General features: G+C 43.5%; 1 protein-coding gene across 1 annotated transcript; it reads left to right on the forward strand.

Annotated features, from left to right (window-relative positions):
• The first annotated feature begins 3,390 nt into the window (after positions 1–3,390).
• Positions 3,391–19,386, forward strand: cbx1a (chromobox homolog 1a (HP1 beta homolog Drosophila)). Its single transcript, XM_030407442.1, has 5 exons — positions 3,391–3,526; positions 13,455–13,734; positions 13,942–14,113; positions 14,286–14,380; positions 15,703–19,386. The coding sequence occupies exons 1-5, from the start codon at positions 3,406–3,408 to the stop codon at positions 15,851–15,853; spliced, it is 819 nt and encodes a 272-aa protein (XP_030263302.1). The 5' UTR covers positions 3,391–3,405; the 3' UTR covers positions 15,854–19,386.
• The last annotated feature ends 227 nt before the right edge of the window (positions 19,387–19,613 follow it).

Below are 19,613 nucleotides of genomic sequence, written 5' to 3' on the forward strand. Positions count from 1 at the left end.
TTAAGATCAGATATCGGCCCCAATGTTGACAAGTTTTTTTTGTTTTTTTTTTCTCCGTCGCAGCACATCCTACGTCATTCATCAGCGTTAGTGTGTCGCATGCTGGAAGAGCACAAGTTGTTGTTTGACCAACTCTTTATTAGTTTATTCTCAGGTTCAGCTGCTATGTTTTATTTTGTATTCCTGTTTGCAGGACGTTACACTTACTCACGTAACATTTCTTTGCTGATTAGCTAGTAGCCCTGCCATCAGTTGTTAGCCTCACCGATCAGCTGTTAGCCTAGCAACGCTAACTTTCGACGTACTCAATACTATGTGGGCTGTCCATCGTTGCTCCGCTGGTCCTCCCTCCACCAGAACCTCAGGGTTATTCACCGCCGGGCTGCTTTGTCTCCTCCTCTGCTGCTGCGGTCTCCCCGGCTTGCAGCGATGCTGGATGGTCGCTACTCCGCCGTTGCTGGCGGGGTCTTCAGGTGTTCAGCACAGGAGCACCTGGACCTCTGCTGTCACTTCACCCCAGGCTTCATCGCTTGGATTGGATCTCTTGGTCTCCTGCGTCACCCCCGCTGTGTGCACGGAGCCTCCAGACGCTAGTTTGTTTACGGACGGTGCTACTGACTTCGGTGCTAGTGTTCCCTCCGTGCTGACTGACAGGCGCTCCATTCATTCTTTGTTTTGTTTGTTCCACTTTGTTACGTGTCCTTGGGGACCCTGACAGGCGCTATATAAATTAAATGTATTATTATTATTATCATTATTATTATTATTATTAATGTTACACATGTTTACAATGTTCGGTAACTGTTTGATTATTTTGTCTTAGTTAGGAAAGTCTGGTGCCTTTTAGTCCCTTTCACATGGTGGAAGGTATACAGTTTATTATTAATTCAACAACGGTATCGGATCGGTATCGGCCGATACGCTCAGCCCAGGTATCGGGATTGGATCGGAAAAAACTGGATCGTGCATCTCTAACTTTGATCATGAGGGTCCGCCACTTAGAGTGTTATGAAATGACACTTGACTGAAATAAAAGTTAAACCCCTGCAACTTTCTAGACTTGAAAAATTATCTTTTAAATTAATAAACATCATATTATATGCAATTGATGGCACACTACCGTACATATTTTACTGAAACTAGGTCCCATGGTTGTCAACTGGCAAGGGCGTGACTTTGCCTCTATATTGTGTGATAAATAATGACACCAACGAATAATGTTTAAATGCTCACACTATTTATAACCCACATTATAAAGCCAGTGCTCATTAACACAAAAAGCATTGATTTTACAAATGCTGCTGGCAGACCTTGGCTAGTGCAAATGCTACCACTGTGCACATGTGCTGACATCAAACGTATACAAGCCGCATGAATCTGACAGTGCGCTCTTGAGAGGTGGGAAAAAACTGAGCAAAAAAGTGACGTTATCATGGGCATGACTGAAGCGCGTTTCCCATAAAGATTCCACAATTAGGCTTGCCTCTACAAAACCTTTGTTTTTTCACACTGATCCAAGCAATGCCAGCATAAAACAGATTCAGTGTGTTTATATCATGGTGATTTAAAGTTTCTTGCTTGAAATGGCGTCACATAATCGGCAACAGTAAACAGCGGGAGCTACCTGGCATTTTTTTCATCATATCAGTTGGTAAAAGCACCACCTGCTATCACATTAATGTTGTTTGGTCGTTGCTTTGTGGTTTGAAGTGTGGGACATTTCTCTTTTATCTGATGAATCAAGGGTCAGTTTATTTGTCAGACTGACTGCCGTCACACTCCTGTCCTGTGTTGCAGGTTTATCACAGACACCATCTCACCTCTTTTGCAGCTCTGTCACGACCTCCACTGGCAGATAAGAGGCAGAATGAGAAGACAGTTTTGTTCCGTGTAGCTTTCGTGCAGCCAGTCAGGTGGAATATCGGCAGAAGTGTCCTGCCTGGAAAAGACAGTGAGAATGGGGCTTTAGAGAAGAAGAGAATACTGAGGGGGATTCAGTCCAACATGTCATTGTGTACTTCACACAGGAGTCGGCGCTGCAGCTCCTAAAGAGGCGTGATGGTACATGTCATGATGATGACATCTGTGTTTTTTCAAAGTGTTTCCCACGGTGTCCCCCTGTTAATCGCAACCCGCTGACGGTTTATAATCATATGGGTGCTGGTATAATGTGTAGTGATTGAAATCCTGACCCACCAAACATCCTGGAAAGTGACAAAGTTATGTTTTTACGCTCTAAATTACATAATTACATAATCACCGTCATTAAACTGGATGCTGTCTGACTCTGTCACTGGCAGGGAGGGAGGCTGTTTTCCGGGGGAAAGTTCACTGGAGTCTCGGTCAGGACGGCTGACCTCCGCGGCGATTTTTTTTCAACACAACACTTGGTGAGTTGTTTTGCCGGTGACAGACGCTGTTTTTCGGGCCAAAATGTGACAAAGAGTCAGTAGGACAGGCAGGAAGACAGACTTCTCCAGGTATATCTGCTGTATTTTTTTCCTAATATAAGTTGCCAAAGACAGTTGAAGTTGCTACGTTACTTTTGTTTGGTCATTTAATGTTACTTTTGAGGCATTTGTCTTGACTTAGGGCTCGTCCACACGTATGAAAACAATCTGTTTTTCCTCCGTCTTCCTCGGCATCGTTTCAAGAATATTTGCGTCCATACAGATCCACTGAAAACGACCTAAAACGCTGTAGTTCATATTCCAGGCCTACAGGTGGCGCTTGAAATTCACCAAAAACAGCGAAGAGACGGAGCATGTGCATAAAGCTTGCACGCTGTAAACAAACAGACAGTAGAAGGAGAAACCAAACACAACAAGAAGAAGATGAAAATGGCCAGTACAAGGAAACCAGAATCATTTGTGTGGACCGTTAATGAGGTCGAACTGCTGCTGTGACTCACAGTCAACTAAAAGGCGAGTAAGTTGCCTTGTAGTTGCAAAACATGTGCGTTCTCCTAAAAGAGCATTTACGTGTGGACAGCCTCTTAGTTGAGTGTAGGACCTGTGTAGTTATCAGACCGACAGGCCCTCGATACGCGATGCCGGCTTATCCTTTCACACTAGTTTGGTTTGCCAATAATGCGCCTCTGATACTACCTCAAGAGGTGTATCAGCGCCGGAGTGAAATTTCACCCCTCGCCACATTCGAGATATTAACACAGAGGAGGAGGCGAAGAATTGGTGCAGGATCCCTGCATCCAAACAGCAATGTGAATGGGGCTTATTACTCCAACAGTCCTGAATGTCCCACAAAGCAGGGTTGCCAGCTGCAGTTATACATGTGTTTTCTTTATTAGTTGAAGCTCGACTGAATAACAGAATTCAGTTGTTTACTGTTTTACTTAAAGCTGCAGTTTACTTTTGAGAAAAAAGTGGATTTAGCCAGAAAATCTAAATGAGCACCGCTCCCTCCTTCCTCTCTGCTGCGCTGCAGCCCTGCCTTCAAAGCTCCTCCCCACAAAGGAGCCTGCCGTGCCTGCCGTGCACTTCTCACATCAGGGTAGACAGAGCTCCAGGTAATCATCATCACATAACGTTATTTCTCTGAACAAATTCAACCACTTCATTATAACTGCCTGGTCACTTGAAATACACTTTTGCTAACCAGTAGCCATAAAGACAAAGCTAAACACTGGACTTGGCATTCAAGCTAACATGCTAGATTTACCAACAAGCTACGTAGCTCAACTGCAACATCGGAGATATGGGCTATTGCGAGTATTACTGTAACTGCAGCCACCATAGCTTGTGGTTAAATCATAGAATGAAACATATATCAAGCAGGGGTCCTTACTTGAAGCAGCAGAAAAGCAGCTAACTCTGCTTCCTTCTTGAGTCCTTACAGATCCTGCAGCTCCCTCCACCTCTGAAATGACGCCCTGACATTCATCCTTGTTTTCTCTCTGGATTGGTTCAATTCTTTCTTTTGACACTGCTTCAGATCATAATGAGAATTTTAGCAAATATAACCAAAAACTAATTACAAACTACAGCTTTAATCATTACTGCTCCAATTACCACTGTATTGCTTCTTTCTGTCATTATCCTCTTACTTCTCCTTTTTCATTCCAAAAGGATAACTCCTGTTTATTTCATCCATTGACTTTTAGTACAAGCTTTGAGAATGTTTTGGGAAGTGCAAGCTCCACAGGAATGGAATGGGGCTCCTTTAGGGAGATTTCCTACTTGGATGTCATGGCAAATCGCCCCTTTGGTTGTTTATGGGTTATGGGGTTGCGGCCACTGCAGTTGGCACATTTTGAGTCATTGCTTTGGAGTAAAGTTTGTCAGCCCCTTTGATGGCCTGCAAGGCATTGCCTGTTCGTAAGTTAAAGGAGGAGCCCTGCTTTCTCTTGAGCCACACATCACTCCTTGAAGGGGCCCCACATAGTGGGGTTTGAGGTAGAGGAGATACACTATAAAGTGCATTGGGGCCAGTGTCTGCTTGCTTTAACTTCAAGCTGCAGTGTGGAGTTTATGTGGAGTATATATATGTATGTGTGTATATATATATATATATATATATATATATATATATATATATATATATATATATATATATATATATAGATATATATAGATATATATAGATATATATAGATATATATAGATATATATAGATATCTATAGATATATATAGATTATATATATATAGATATATATATAGATATATATATCTCTTCGCTATAGCTCGCTTCTCGCTCTCTCGCTAGCTCTCTCGCTCTCGCTCTCTCGCTCGCTCTCTCTCGCTCTCTCGCTCTCCTCCGCTCTCTCGCTCGCATCTCGCTCGCTAGCTCGAGCTCATTCTCTCTCGCTCTCTATCCGCTCTCTACTATATGCTCTCTGCCCAAGTACTGCCATCATCGGCACTTCGCGCCCCTGGTTTGTCCACAAGTTGTGGTGTGGTGACGGTTGCAGCAGCCATTCTCCTCTCCCTCCCTCTCTCCCTCCCTCTCTCTCTCCCTCTCTCTCTCCCTCTCTCCCTCTCCACGTCTCTGCTCTCTCCAAGCTTTCCTCCTGTTCCGTTTTTTTGCTCCAGTCCTCTTGGATCGCTTTGGATCAATTCTCAAAACTTATTAGAAAAAAAATATTAAAAAAAATATCAAACATGGAGCTTGTTCTGACACTTTTTCATACCGCGACTTTCTTACGCGAGATTATGCGCAAGGTTTTGACCGGCCCGGATGTGCATTGTATTAATATGTAATGAGGCGCGCGTTGATTGGCCGCAGGAAGGACAGATCCGGAATGGGGGGCGAGCCTGCATGCACACACAGACTCCAAAACATAAACAGCCCCCTGTCATGGCGCACACACTAAATGACGAACCTTACGGAATTCAGGCATTTATGTACGAGCCGGAGTCGGAACCCGAACGGGAGAGTGAAGAGGCAGAGACAGAGGAAGAAACACGTTTACAGCAGGATGTCTCTGAATGGTAAATTCTTTTTTTTTCCTTCTTACATTTCACACTCGTGTTTTACATGTAAGACCTGAGTTTTAATGCTGGCGGTGAAGATGTATGGCGTGAAAATGACAGAGAAATAAGCAGATTCGGCGTGCTTACTCAGAAAGTCTGGCTGAGTACGGCTGTGAGCCGATGCTTAATATGCAAGTAGCCTCCTGTGGTAACGTCACCACAGGAGCAGAGTCAAAATCTCGTGCTTTAGGAATGCGCACTACTGTGCGCTATTCCTGTTCGGAAAAAGTGCCAAAGCGAAAAAAATGAGCCACTTTCAAACTCCAGCTTTTCAGGCAAGTTTCAACAGAGGTCCAACACCAATATGCATGATTTAACGAGAGAAATTGCGATTTCCGGGTGATGACTCCTTTAAAAACAAATGAGCAAGGCGAGGCTGTTAACGCTGATGCACCACTGTGTAAAAGGTGTTTTAAAACATGCATGGCTAAGGGCGGAAACACCTCCAACTTAGCCAAACACCTAAAGGACAAGCACCCAGACCTGCACACTGAGTTCAGGGAACGACAGGTAATTTACACATGAAAAAAAGCCACATTCAGTGCTAAAAGCAAGCACCACCCCCCTTCACTCTTAACAAAAGTAGCTCTGGAAGAAAAAAAAATAGAGCTGGTTTATTTATATCATATTATTATATTTATATTTTCACAGTGATTTTTAAACTTTTTGCCATACAAGTAGACATGCTGATTTACAATAAATCTGAAGTGGTCCCTTAATTTTTTTCCAGAGCTGCATTTTACAGCTCTGTCCTTCCTGCGGCCAATCAACGCGCACCTCATTACATATTAATACAATGCACATCCGGACCGGTCAAAACCTCGCGCATAATCTCGCGTGAGAAAGTCGCGGTATGAAAAAGTGTCAGAACAAGCTCTATGTTTGATTTTTTTTTATTATTTTTTTTCTAATGAGTTTTAAGAATTGATCCAAAGCAATCCAAGAGGGACTGGATATGTAAAAAACCAGGTGATGACTCCTTTAAGCCAAAGTACTGCCATATCGCACTTCGCGCCCCTGGTTTGTCCACAAGTTGTGGCGTGGTGAAGGTTGCAGCAGCCATTCTCCTCTCCCTCTCTCTCTCCCTCTCTCTCTCTCCCTCCCTCTCTCTCTCTCTCTCTCTCTCCCTCTCTCTCTCTCCCTCTCCAACGTCTCTGCTCTCTCCAAGCTTTCCTCCTGTTCCGTTTTTTTGCTCCAGTCCACGCTGGTCGCTCACTTGCTAGCTGTTTCCTCCGGCTTGCTTGCTTTTTCTTTTTTTCTCCCCAAGCTCCGGCTTGCTCCTCGTCCTCTCAGCTGTAGCTACAACGCGGTGACGTCGCCGCGCTGTTGCGGGCGCTGCCGGCGGCGCTGCAACTACCGGTCCCATCCAAATGCAATATAGTACCGTTTTAAATGCCTCAGTACCCCGGTACGAAATCAGTACCGGTATACCGAACAACCCTAGTGTGTGTGTGTGTGTGTGTGTGTGTGTGTATATATATATATATATATATATATATATATATATATATATATATATATATATATATATATATATATATATATATATATATATATACAGGGTTTTCCCTGCCATTATACGGCTCAGGCGCGGCGCCCAAGCATTTTTGCCTCCCGCCTAAGCAGGGTTCTCCCCAGACGGTGGAACAGCGGCGCTATACCGGTAGGTCAGCGGCGCTATACTCCGCGCGTGACGGTGACGAGCGTCCGTCCGTTCCCCGGTTGACGGCTAGGAGCTCCCGGCTGACGGCAATGAGCGTACGTCCGTCCCCCGGCTGACGGAGTTGATGTCCGTCCGTGTTGAAGTTGACGAGCGGTCGCGTGTGTGTATATATATATGTGTGTGTGTATATATGTGTGTGTGTGTGTGTGTGTATATATGTGTGTGTGTATATATGTGTGTGTGTATATATGTGTGTGTGTGTGTGTGTGTGTGTGTGTATACATATATATATACATATATATATACATATATATATACATATATATATACATATATATATACATATATATATATATATATATACATATATATATGTATACATATATATATATATATATATATATATATATATATATATATATATATATGTGTGTGTGTGTATATATATGTGTATATGTATACGTTATATGTATATATACAGTGTGTGTGAATGTATATATATATTTTTTTTTTTCTTTCCATTTTACAACATGTAATAGTTATAACACCAGCAGTTGTAGTTGGGTGGCAGATAACTGAACACGTTTATAGCTATTTTAATATGTTACATTTTGTATGATTTTACACTAAAGTTTATTCAGCACCTAGAGTTTCTCTACCGTAAATTAAAATTATATTCACTGTACTGTAATATAATAGCAGTTGCTCTTCTGACGGCTAAAACTTCACCTCCCAGAATGCCTTGGCTATCCACTGATGTCACGTCCGGTGGTGCTGTTGGCGGGCAGAACGGGATCGATAGTGGTTGTTAGCGACGCTGAGGCTATTGTGTTATTCAGTAACAGAGCACGTTGAGGTAAAGTCGAGTCAACCCGAGTTACCTGTGTGTCGCCACTGGCGCGTCTGCGGCCTGTAACTCGTCTACAACAGCCGGTGACAACAGTGTTTTCCCTCGGGCCTGTCGCAAGCCCTTACAAGCGCACCGAACAATTCTCTGTAAAGGTAAGGCTCATGAAGCTAACGTTAGCTGTTGAGGAAAACACACCAGCCATGTTGCCCTCTTGTTGAAGGGGGCGTCTGCCTGGCTCGTATCCGTGCTCGGGTGTTGGTGAATTGCATTACTGTGTGGCCAAATCAAGTTGAGGGAAATTGTCCCAACTTATTTTAGCATTCGTTGACTGTCCAGTGCAGCGCGTGAGGATACAGTGTGTGCATGCATGATGCTGGAACGGTGTGTAGCTGACGCTTCTCATCAAACAGTGGACAGGACGGCTTCTACTATTCTGGTATAAACACAACGATCCTTTGAATCTCTTACCTAGAATTAATTTGTCAACGTGAGTATAAAGTTGTGGCGGCCGCATTGTGTTTTTCTGTGGATGCCTTCTACAAATCACGGTCACTGTTACTCGACAGGCATGGAGGAGGGCGTTTTTCCTTCTCGGTGTTAAACCTTTTTAGGTTTTCATTGTTCAAGAGTAAGCATCTTGATTTTTAAGTTAGCCAAAAAGAAGATTGACACTGGACTTTGGCTATCTTGTAATTGCTCCATTTGCGGTGTTTTCCATAGGATTTCTTAAGGCAATGGGGGTGGACCTCAGACCACTGAAGAAAATCTTGCACATTTTAAAGTTAAATGCATTCATCTGGTGCACTTTGAGAGAAAGATGAAGATGTTATCTCATATATAACAACATGACCATGAATGAGAAAATCTATTGCTTTTAATCTTGTTGCCTATTAGTCCTGACTTGTAACTAAATATTAACTGAGAGTCGCAGATAATCATTTTATTGTTTCAAATTCATGAGTACCATACTAACTACATATTGTCTGGTCTGTATGGTTGAGGTTATGGTTTATGTTGTCTGCCGAAGCTACAGTTAACTAACACTGCTGCCTGTTGGCATTTATCAAGGTAATAAATAAGGTACATTGTATTTTACTCTTACAGTTTTCAGGCACAGAGTCACAGAACAACCCTGGAAGTGGCTAGTAAATAAAACGCAGACACAGAGGTAGAGGCTAGAGATGCACCGATCCAGTTTTTTTCCGATCCAATCCCGATACCTGGGCTGAGCGTATCGGCCGATACCCAATCCCAATCCGATACCGTTGTTGAATTAATAATAAACTGTATACCTTCCACCAAGGGACTAAAAGGCACCAGACTTTCCTAACTAAGACAAAATAATCAAACAGTTACCGAACATTGTAAACATGTGTAACAATAATAATAATAATAATAATAATAATAATAATAATAATACATTTAATTCAGGGTTTCCCCTACATGTAATTGACTGTGGCGCGCCGCCACACCTTCAAAATTCAGACATAAATAAATCCAGTGTTAGAGAAAGGAAATATTTTACCGTCGTCTTCCACCGCAGTCTTTGACGTTAAAGTCCGTGTAAAGCGGCAAAAAAATTGTGTTATGAGTTTGTCACACCAAAGAAACATGTATCATTGACCACTGAGCCAAATTTGAAAGATTAAAAAAATTGTTAAGTATATAAAATTAGGTCTCAAAATCATGGAAAAACAAGCACTTCTTTCTGCTGTGAAACGCTGGGGGCGTGTCAGTTAGAGGCGCTGGAACCACGCCCATGCGGCGGGGGCTACACGTCATGTTAATGACGTTGGTGTCTCCCCAGGTGTTCCCCAGGTGTTCCCCTTGTCTATCTAAACCCGCGGACAGTTTATAATCATATAGATGCTGTTATAACGTGTAGTGATTGAGATCCTGACCCACTAAACATCCTGGAAAGTGACGAGTGAAGTTTTTTGCGCTAAATTACATAATTATACATAATCACCATCAGTAAACAGGACGCCGTCTGACTCTGTCACTCGCGGGGACGGAGGCTGTTTTCTGGGGGACAGTTTCCTGAAGTCTCAGTCAGGAGGGCTGGCGGTCGCGGTGATTTATTTTCGTCAAACACTCGGTGGGACCCGCCGTCAGCGGGACGGAGTGGGTCGGCTGCGGTGGCGGCCACATTATGCCGGTGGGACCCGCCGTCAGCGGGACGGAGAGTGTCAGCGGCGGTCAGCAGCGGCCACATCTCCTCGTCTGCGGAGGAGAGGATGCAAGCCGGGGACGGAGTTGACCAGCGTCAATGGACTCCCCCGTTTCCTTACGTTGTCATCCGAAGGAAACTTAAATAAGCTAACAGCGCCGTCACCCTGCACACTTTGGCATCCAGGAAAGATGCAGAGGATGTGGAGGAGACATGGCTGGTTAGCTGACTGGTTGACTGGTTAGCTAGCTGCAAACTATTGTAAGCAATGCTATCCAAGACTGGAGAGCGAGTGGGAGAACCGCTGAAGCTGACGCGCTGAACGTATTTATACCACTTCCGCAGCAGGGCGGGGTTTATGCAAATCATATGCATGATTTGCATGATTTCTGACCCGCCCATTAAATCCTGAACACAGAAATGTTGAAAAACTGTTTGTGAGCCTAGCTCCAAAATTAAATTCTACATGGCCGAATGGCTTTTACATGTTTTAAGTAAACACATTTATGACCCGTTTAATGTGTTTAGAAGAAAATGGCTGATTTTGGTTTACACAGACTTTAACTAGCATGTTGGATATTTAGCTTGATAATTAGTTAGAGGATTAAAATGGTCACTTAGAGCGGAGTCCTGCACGGGTCACTGCATCCGACCAGTTTTCCGACACAACTTACATTCCGTACCCGAGCCGACCCGGTATAAATTGATACCGACGCCTGAAGGAAAATTGGACGGACGCAATTTTTAAAAGTGAAAGTAAGACAGCGTAGAGGGAATGAGTTCTGGGAGGGCGCAAGCACGCATGAATGAGCTCATATGAAATATAAATGCTTATCATTTGTGTCGCTAATCATGACTGATGATAAGTGACGCCTTGAGAATGGCAATCGTAAAACCCGACCCACCTCTCCAGGCGTCCGCATGTCCTGCATCTGTGTCCGACGCAGTACATTATTTTACACCCGTGCAGGACTCTGACTTAGATAACTCCTCTCTTGAAACAAATAATAAAAAAAGCATTTCTTTACAAGATTAGAGTTCATGATGGCTGACATGTAACAAAGTGGAACAAACAAAACAAAGAATGAATGCAGCGCCTGTCAGTCAGCACGGAGGGAACACTAGCACCGAAGTCAGTAGCACCGTCCGTAAACAAACTAGCGTCTGGAGGCTCCGTGCACACAGCGGGGGCGACGCAGGAGACCAAGAGATCCAATCCAAGCAATGAAGCCTGGGGTGAAGTGACAGCAGAGGTCCAGGTGCTCCTGTGCTGAACACCTGAAGACCCCGCCAGCAACGGCGGAGTAGCGACCATCCAGCATCGCTGCGAGCCGGGGAGACCGCTGCTGCAGAGGAGGAGACAAAGCAGCCTGGCGGTGAATAACCCTGAGGTTCTGGTGGAGGGAGGACCAGCGGAGCAACAATGGACAGCCCACATAGTATTGAGTACGTCGGTTTGAAAGTTAGCGTTGCTAGGCTAACAGCTGATAGCAGGGCTACTAGCTAATCAGCAAAGAAATGTGACGTGAGTAAGTGTAACGTCCTGCAAACAGGAATACAAAATAAAACACAGCAGCTGAACCTGAGAATAAACTAATAAAGAGTTGGTCAAACAACAACTTATGCTCTTCCAGCATGCGACACACTAACGCTGATGAATGACGTAGGATGTGCTGCGACGGAGGAAAAAAATTTAAAAAACTGGATCGGCCCGTGGATCTTTTCATTTTACCGATCCCCGATCCAGCCATTTTGTCAATATCAGGGCCGATATCCGATCTTAATATCGGATCGGTGCACCCCTAGTAGAGGCCATGTTCTGCCCACATAGGTTAACTAGGTTAACGAGACAAACAGACTGAAGAGAGACCGACTACAAGCTAGCACAACAACTTAACGTCACCGTTGGAGACCACAAGTTTACCTGATGTTCTATTAGTTTGCTGTAGCCTCATGTGCACACATCCCAGAGTTACTCTAAATGTCAATGCCAGTGTTTACTAGAGCCAGTCTTTTGAACAGTGCAACTCATCATCTGGTGACCCCTCCTCCTTCCTTTCCCTGCATTCACAGGTTTCAGCTTTTTTCCTCTTTGCTGGGTCTGACATGGCTTTTAAACTGGGTTTGACAGGGTTGCGCAAGTCAGAGATGTATTAAGTTTACTTGGATCAAAAATCGAAGTTCATGCATGGTTTTGAAGACGGGGGAGTTTTGTAGTTCAGCATCTCCTGATAAGCCGTCAATATCCAGGACAAACTGGAGACATTCAGGTCAAATATTATTTGTGTTTTGTTGAGTGTATAAATCATTCACTTAGACCACCTTTTTAATACAGTTTCAAATTGTTCTCATAGAGGGAATTATAACTCACAAGGCATATGGCTGGAGATTTAAATAACCTTGTTATCTGATGACAGCCTGAGAATGAGAATATAAAATTGTTCCAAAGCCTGTAACAAAGTTATCCGGCTACCTGTATTGGGTAGGCTAAGCTCAGAAAACTGTAAAGAACAATGGAAGAATTGAAACAAGTACACTAACGGCAGCAACTGCAAACAACTGTGCTTTGTAGAAACTCTGGTGGCACACACTACTTTTTTCCCCAGCAGGGGCCTTTTTAGACTGCAATTATGAAATGGTCAGGGCTGAGTACTCAATTGACATTTTTCCACTAGCACTTGAGCTGAGCCACACTGATTTGCTTGTCCATGACAAGTTCTACTGCACCAAGTTGAGCCATGCTGGCGATGGACCTGGACCAAAGCAGGGCCAAACTGCAGTTTAGTTACTGCTGGTGAAAACACAACATTTCCTCTAACGCTGTTTCATAATAAGAGCTTTTAAATGACTAGATGATAGGCTTTTATTGTGAAGAAGTTGTCGTAAGTGAAAGGCGTTTGTAGCTGAATTAGCAGAGCCACTTTGTTAGCAGTGGTTCTTTGATAGCATTGCAGGGATTGGGAAAAGCGCATCATTGGTTTAAGACGCATCTTCAAGCAGGTAGCCCAATTGTTATGGAAAAGCAAAACGCCCTCGCCGGGCATGTCAAGTTTAAGCAAGTAGAGCCAGGCCAGCAGATGTAATGGAGTAACGGCAAATGACTGTCAGCCATCGATGATGGAATCATTGTCATTTCAGGTTGAATGTCCACAGTATTGATCATCTCACCAGTCTCCATTTAAACAGAGCATTTCAGTATTTTCCATAGGAAACTATAATTCTCTTTAGAGTTATTCTAACCCTTTCGTTTTTCTCTCCACGTTTCCTCTTGGGATCTCTAGAGGTGCCCTCTGGAAACGTCAAGCTGGCGACTGTAGCAGCAAAGAAGAGCAAGAAGGCTGAGGAGGAGGAGCAGCCTGCGGGACCTGCACCAGCACCAGATGCAGCAGCAACAGCAGCAGCAGCAGCAGCAGCACCACCACCACCACCACCACCAGCAGCAGCAGCAGCAGCAGCAGAAGAGGAGGAAGAGGAGGAGGAGTATGTGGTGGAGAAGGTTTTGGACCGCCGAGTGGTGAAGGGAAAAGTGGAGTTTCTGCTGAAATGGAAGGGGTTCTCGGAGTGAGTATGAGTCTGTCTTCACACTTTTTCTTTTTTTTTGTTAGAACTTGCAGAATAACGTGTGAGCATTGAATTGGATCACAAAATGGAAAGTTGATAATTAAAAGTTGAAAATCAAGATTTTTCACTCGGAGTTGCATTCCTGCAGATAATCTTAGCAAAATTTAATTTTCCATTCATGTATGCTGTCTGTACCCACCTTTCCAGTGAGGATAACACATGGGAGCCAGAAGAGAACCTGGACTGCCCAGATCTCATTGCAGAGTACATGCAGAAACATAAAGAGAAGGAGGAGAAAAAGAAGGAAGGCAAAAGGAAAGTCACCAGTGAGGCAGCAGGAGACTCTGAGGAACGAGGGAGCAAGCGGAAGAAGGAGGAGGTGAGCAAAGGAGAGGGGTTGCTCCACACTAAAACTCAGCTATCAGCCAGAGCACAAAATGTGTAACAATCTTTTCACAGATCATAGTCAACATCTAAACACAGGTGCTTAGAGCTTATGTCCTGACTGTTTGATCTTTCTTTGGTCATGTGTTCTCTTGTCCTGTCTGTAGGGTGAGAAGGCCAGAGGTTTTGGCAGAGGTCTGCAGCCGGAGAGGATTATTGGAGCAACGGACTCCAGTGGAGAGCTGATGTTCCTCATGAAGTGGTGGGTCTTCACTGTCACTTTATAATGTTATAAAAAATTATAAACAGGTGGAGCACAGTATTTCTCTCTCAGCAAGGTCAAAGTGAAATTTTGTCATCATCTTTAGTGGTCTTCATAAAAGGCAAACTCCAAGTTGAAAGATGGGGTTTGTAGTAGCATTGCTGCAGCAGCAATACTCAGTGTGTTTACATGACACTCAAGAAAACCGATTTACTGCGTTAGTCTGACTATGATCGGATTTTTAAGATGCATGTATACACCTTAGTCTGACTAAAATCGGACCCGGATCAGATTTCTCATAGTCGAATTACACCACGTAGATTATTCGATTGAAATTCGCATTACTCCTGTATGTATACGTTTCCAGCGGATCGGATCGGATTTTAGCGTTCTGCGCAGGCGCGAGATTTTTCCCCGGGGCCGTGAGCCGGAAGTAGACGGACGGTGGCGGCGGCGTCTTTCTTCCGAAATCACCGCAAGAAAGAGCGCCATTGTGCATCTGCGCCATTGTGCATTTGTGTAATTATCATGTACACCATATACGAAGTGTACAAAGATGTAGCTTCGTCTCGCTCTTCGTACGCCATCTGTCTTGAATGCCGAGGCAGCTGGTGACGTAAAGAGGTCAGCCGGAGGTGGCCCCGTTAACACTAGTTGAAATGGGCACAGTGCCACCTAGCGTACCGGAGAAACAAGCCTGCTTTCGGCAGTAATTCGATTTTCTCACTGGCATGTATACTCGGATAATTGCAGTTGTCCGATTGAGCAGCATAGTCGAACTATGACTGTAATCTGACTAAGCTGTGCATGTAAACGCACTGACTGTGTGGACACATGCTGCTTACACAGGTAATGTGGTCCAGGCTTAATAGAGCCCACTGTTGAGGGCAAAAGTCTGTTCCTTTGACAAGTTGCAGGTTGTCTCACCAGTACTTACAAGGAGTGGAAAAGAGTGTGTCAGAGACAGTTCTGTTTCACTGAGATTCATTACACATCAAATAGAAGTTTCTGAAAAATGAACCACATGCTGATAACCGATTTAGAATTAAGGCGCCAGTTGGGAACCACTGGTTGGTTGTGGTACTTGTTAATGGCTTGGCTTAAACGTGAAGTCTGATTATTGTTGGATTTACCTGGTTCTGTCTTTTGTTCTTCCTCCCTCTTATGTATGGCTTGTTTCTCCAATCTGTTGATTTAATTATGATATTTTTTTTTCTTTTTGCTTATCCTTTCCCCCCTTATTGTGGTCATTGTCATCTGACTCTGCAACATTGCTTCTCCCCTCCCCATTATGCTTCTTTCTCTTCAATCAAAACTAACAGGAAAAACTCAGATGAGGCAGACCTTGTCCCAGCCAAGGAGGCCAATGTCAAATGTCCCCAGGTAGTCATCTCTTTCTATGAGGAGCGCCTCACCTGGCATTCCTACCCCACAGAGGAGGAGGAAAAAAAAGAGGAGGAGAAAAAAGAGTAAATGAGTAGAGGATGAAGCAGAGGTGCAAAGAGGAAATAAAGGAAGTGTCGGAGTCCAGGGCGGGAAATCAACTACATGCTGGTGAACTGTTGTCCACATAATTGATTCTAGCAGCTACTTTGGCAGAAAAATGAAGAAAACCGTTGGGATTGAACTGCCAATGTAGCTGACAGAGGAAAGAAGTATGTTTTCCTGCCCTGAAAGGAGACGGGCGTCGTTTCCTCAAAAGATGCTCCCACCTGTATCTCTACTGACAATGTAAATTTTCTTAAAGAGGTATGTTGACACATAGTCTCTCTTATGTCAAGCTACCTCTTCAATTTTCACCTTCATGCGAGAAGTGAGCTGAATGTTTGGCTGTTGCTGGTAAGTTTGTCTCTGCTCCCAATCACTTGCCCCAGTCAGAGGTCCTGTTTTAAGAATGTTCCGGCTCATAAGATGGTGAAAGTAGCCAGGGAATTGTGGTTGGTCAGAGAGCACAAACTTCCCTTCCTGCTTTGTCAGGATACATTGGAGGGAACCTCTTTTGAAATGGAATGAGGTGAGGTATTATGGAGGAGTGTCTCTTTTCAGTATCTGTTCTCTTCGTGCCACCAGAGTTCTCATAACATTTGAAGAAAAGCTTTTCCTTAATTGAAACTATCAAATGCCAAATGATGACTGTACATTTCACACTGACATGGACTGAATGAAAAAGAGGGGTTACAGTCTATAAAGACCAGCAGCCATTGGCCTTGTGTGTCCTACCAGTCAGTGTGGCAGCCAACCAGCCAGAGCTCAAATGTCCTGCAGTTCTCTGCTAAAACAGATTTTTTTTAAAAAGCTGACAGTTTTTAGCCATTCCAGCCATGGGTGTTTCTGCCTAAAGCTTGTATTTTGCTTTCAGTTTGATTTTTAATGAACAAGACTGTATTTGTTAAAACTGTGAGTTAAGGTTTTTGTACTTGTTTGGTGAAGGTTCAGAGTCAAACCGGTAGCTTTTCTGTGAATGTAAAACTGATACTCTGTTGTATTTCATGTGACTCAATCATATGTGTTCTAGTTATTAAGGTATACATTAGGACATTACATTTCTAATACATTTGATTTAGTCTCAGTATTCACTTGAACACAGTTAAGCTTAAGAACCATAAATTCACCATCCATTTTCACTAGGACACAATATTTGTTTAGGATGAAGCCAAATAATAGCCTGCCAGCACGACAAGTGACCTATATGTAAGTGTACAGACTTTAGTTTATTCACTGGCAGTTGTGGCTGTTTTGTTTCCCAAACTTGTCATGTAAGCTTACCAATTTTGTTAAAGCTGCTGTAAGCATTATATCCTTATTAAAATAAGTGTTAAATAGCTCTATTTTACAGCAGTAATCATTGTTACCGAGTGTGGTCAGTAACCCATGTTCTCCTCCCTCTGCTGATGTAGTAAAAGCGCAAAGACATTTTCCGGTATCCCTGCCCACTTTATCCAATCAGGACAGAGAGCTCCAGAAAGAGATGGCCTTTTCTCCTTGTGAACACGCAGAGAGCCGGACCCTCCTGTCTGCTGCCGCCTGGAGATTATCACTGCTCATTAATTTGGTGACGTAGAGAGGAGGGAGGGGATAGCCCACTGCAAAATGGACAGAAAGTCAGCTCAACAGACGACAATTCTTATAGCAGCTTTAAGTGACTTTTTATTGAAACTGAGGCTGGCTGGTTACCTGCCAAAATGGCTGGCAGAGTGTACAAATGGCAGCCAAACTTGGCATAAAAGCAGGCTGTAAGTTTCCACACTGCTATAGTGATGGGCACACTGGATGACTTCAGGTGAAGAGTTATGACTGTCATATAGCATTTAGTGTTTATACTGGGTCAGAATCAGTGTTAGGATCGGCAATCCAAGAACTTGCCTGAGGAGGCTGAGACACCAGTTAACCTGGAGTCTAGACCGGCAAAGTGTCAGGAACCAGCTGATAATCATTTAGACAGAAACACATTGTACAACTAGACTGAACACTGTGCTAGGCCGACAGTCTGCAGGTTGCCTCTCCGGGGAGTTTATTTTCTCTGATGTTGACTTACTACAGCACCACTGTCAGGCTAAAGTTTATTTTTTTATGCTTCTGGAAATCTGATACAAGCTGGAGTTAATGTCGTCTTGTTTAAAAATGTACTAGTTATGACATCAAATGTAATGGTAGGTAGACAAGCATGCTCATACATTTTGAGCTGTTGCAACAAGCCTCTCTGATGGATGAACATCAAACATTCTGGCTTTATGTTGAGATAATGGCACCCCTGCTCACATGTTGCCCTCTGTGTAAATGCGCCCCAGCTTGTACCAAAAGTTCACAAAAAGGTGTTGGACAAGAGAATATCAGTGTGGGAACTGAACAGCCATTAGTCAGTCAATTGCTGGCTGTAGTTTGTACATTGATCTACTCTGCCAGCCATGTTGGCAGGAAATTCAGCCAACAAGCTGTTTTGGCTGATGGTTAAAGTGCCACTGTGGCTGGTAGGTTGAGGTTTCCTGATGAGACTGGCTCGCTAGATACATGCTCCATAAACGAACCCAACTAAACTCCAGTTTAAAATCATTTCCACTCCTTGTTTTTTAACTTCTTACACACACACACACACACACACACTCAGCCACGTGTGTTTTGTAGATTGTATAATTTTAGCTTGCACTGGCCGGGTGACACTCAAAGACATGATGCACGTCTGGAGTATTTCTTGGTTCCACCTGCTTGCAGACCATCTTATGTTTAGATATTCACTAATGAAACAGGTTAGAACTTTTAAATTTGGCATGGTTAACATGTTGCCTTATATGAAAGATCTTTCTCTGGTGTTCTCTCTCCTGCCTAATGCTAATGTGTTGAATGTAGCCCGGCTGTGCTTATTTCTATGTACACTGTATTAAAGCTAACTTGGTAGCTTCCTCTGTTAACAGACCCAGGTGAGCTAGATCCTTTTTCTCTGAACTGTTAACTGAATTCTGAACGTATACCTATTATATTGCAACTCCATTTTCCAGTGTACACTTCTGCTTCACCTCATGCCTTTACATTTTTTTTTTTATTAAATTTTTTACATTTTTCTGCAGAATGATCACCTTGAGACCTAACCCTCAGTTACATGATAGAGAGGAAAAGTACAAACTCAAAGCAGCAACCTATGTACAAACACAATCCAATTTTGAAATAAGCAGCAACAGTTTGTGTAAGCATATCAAGCCCCCCCTGCCCCCCCCCCAGGCTGCGGGGCATTCTCATTTCTTCACTGTATTACATCAGTATTGTGAGTTAAATGTCCTGCTTTATTGCTGCCCTCTGTTGTACCTCAACACTGATGGAGAACGGTTGAATTAGCTGCACTTGGGTCTGCTAGTAAGCTTTTCTATCTCGTCTTTGAAACCTTTTTCTGTATTTAGTGGATTAACTTGTGTTGTCGTGTTGCATGTTTATTGGTTTCTCTTGCAATGTTACTCTCATGGCTGATATACTTTTAATTGTCTGTTTTAGACAATAAAGGTTTTTGTTTTCGTACATTTTTGCACTTTTCCTCTCAATTCTTTACTTTAATGGTAAACAGGACATTCACAGATCAGCCACAACATTAAAACCACTGACTGGTGATGTAAATAACATTGGTCATCTCATTACGATGCATTGTTCCACTAGGAAACCTTGAACTTGACACAAACCATGCACTCAAACACAGATCACGTACACCCCTTCATAGCACCAGCACCTCCTTGGATGGGTTCTGTCCACA

Source organism: Sparus aurata, chromosome 23 (genome assembly GCF_900880675.1).
Source record: "Sparus aurata chromosome 23, fSpaAur1.1, whole genome shotgun sequence".
Lineage (NCBI taxonomy): Eukaryota > Metazoa > Chordata > Actinopteri > Spariformes > Sparidae > Sparus > Sparus aurata.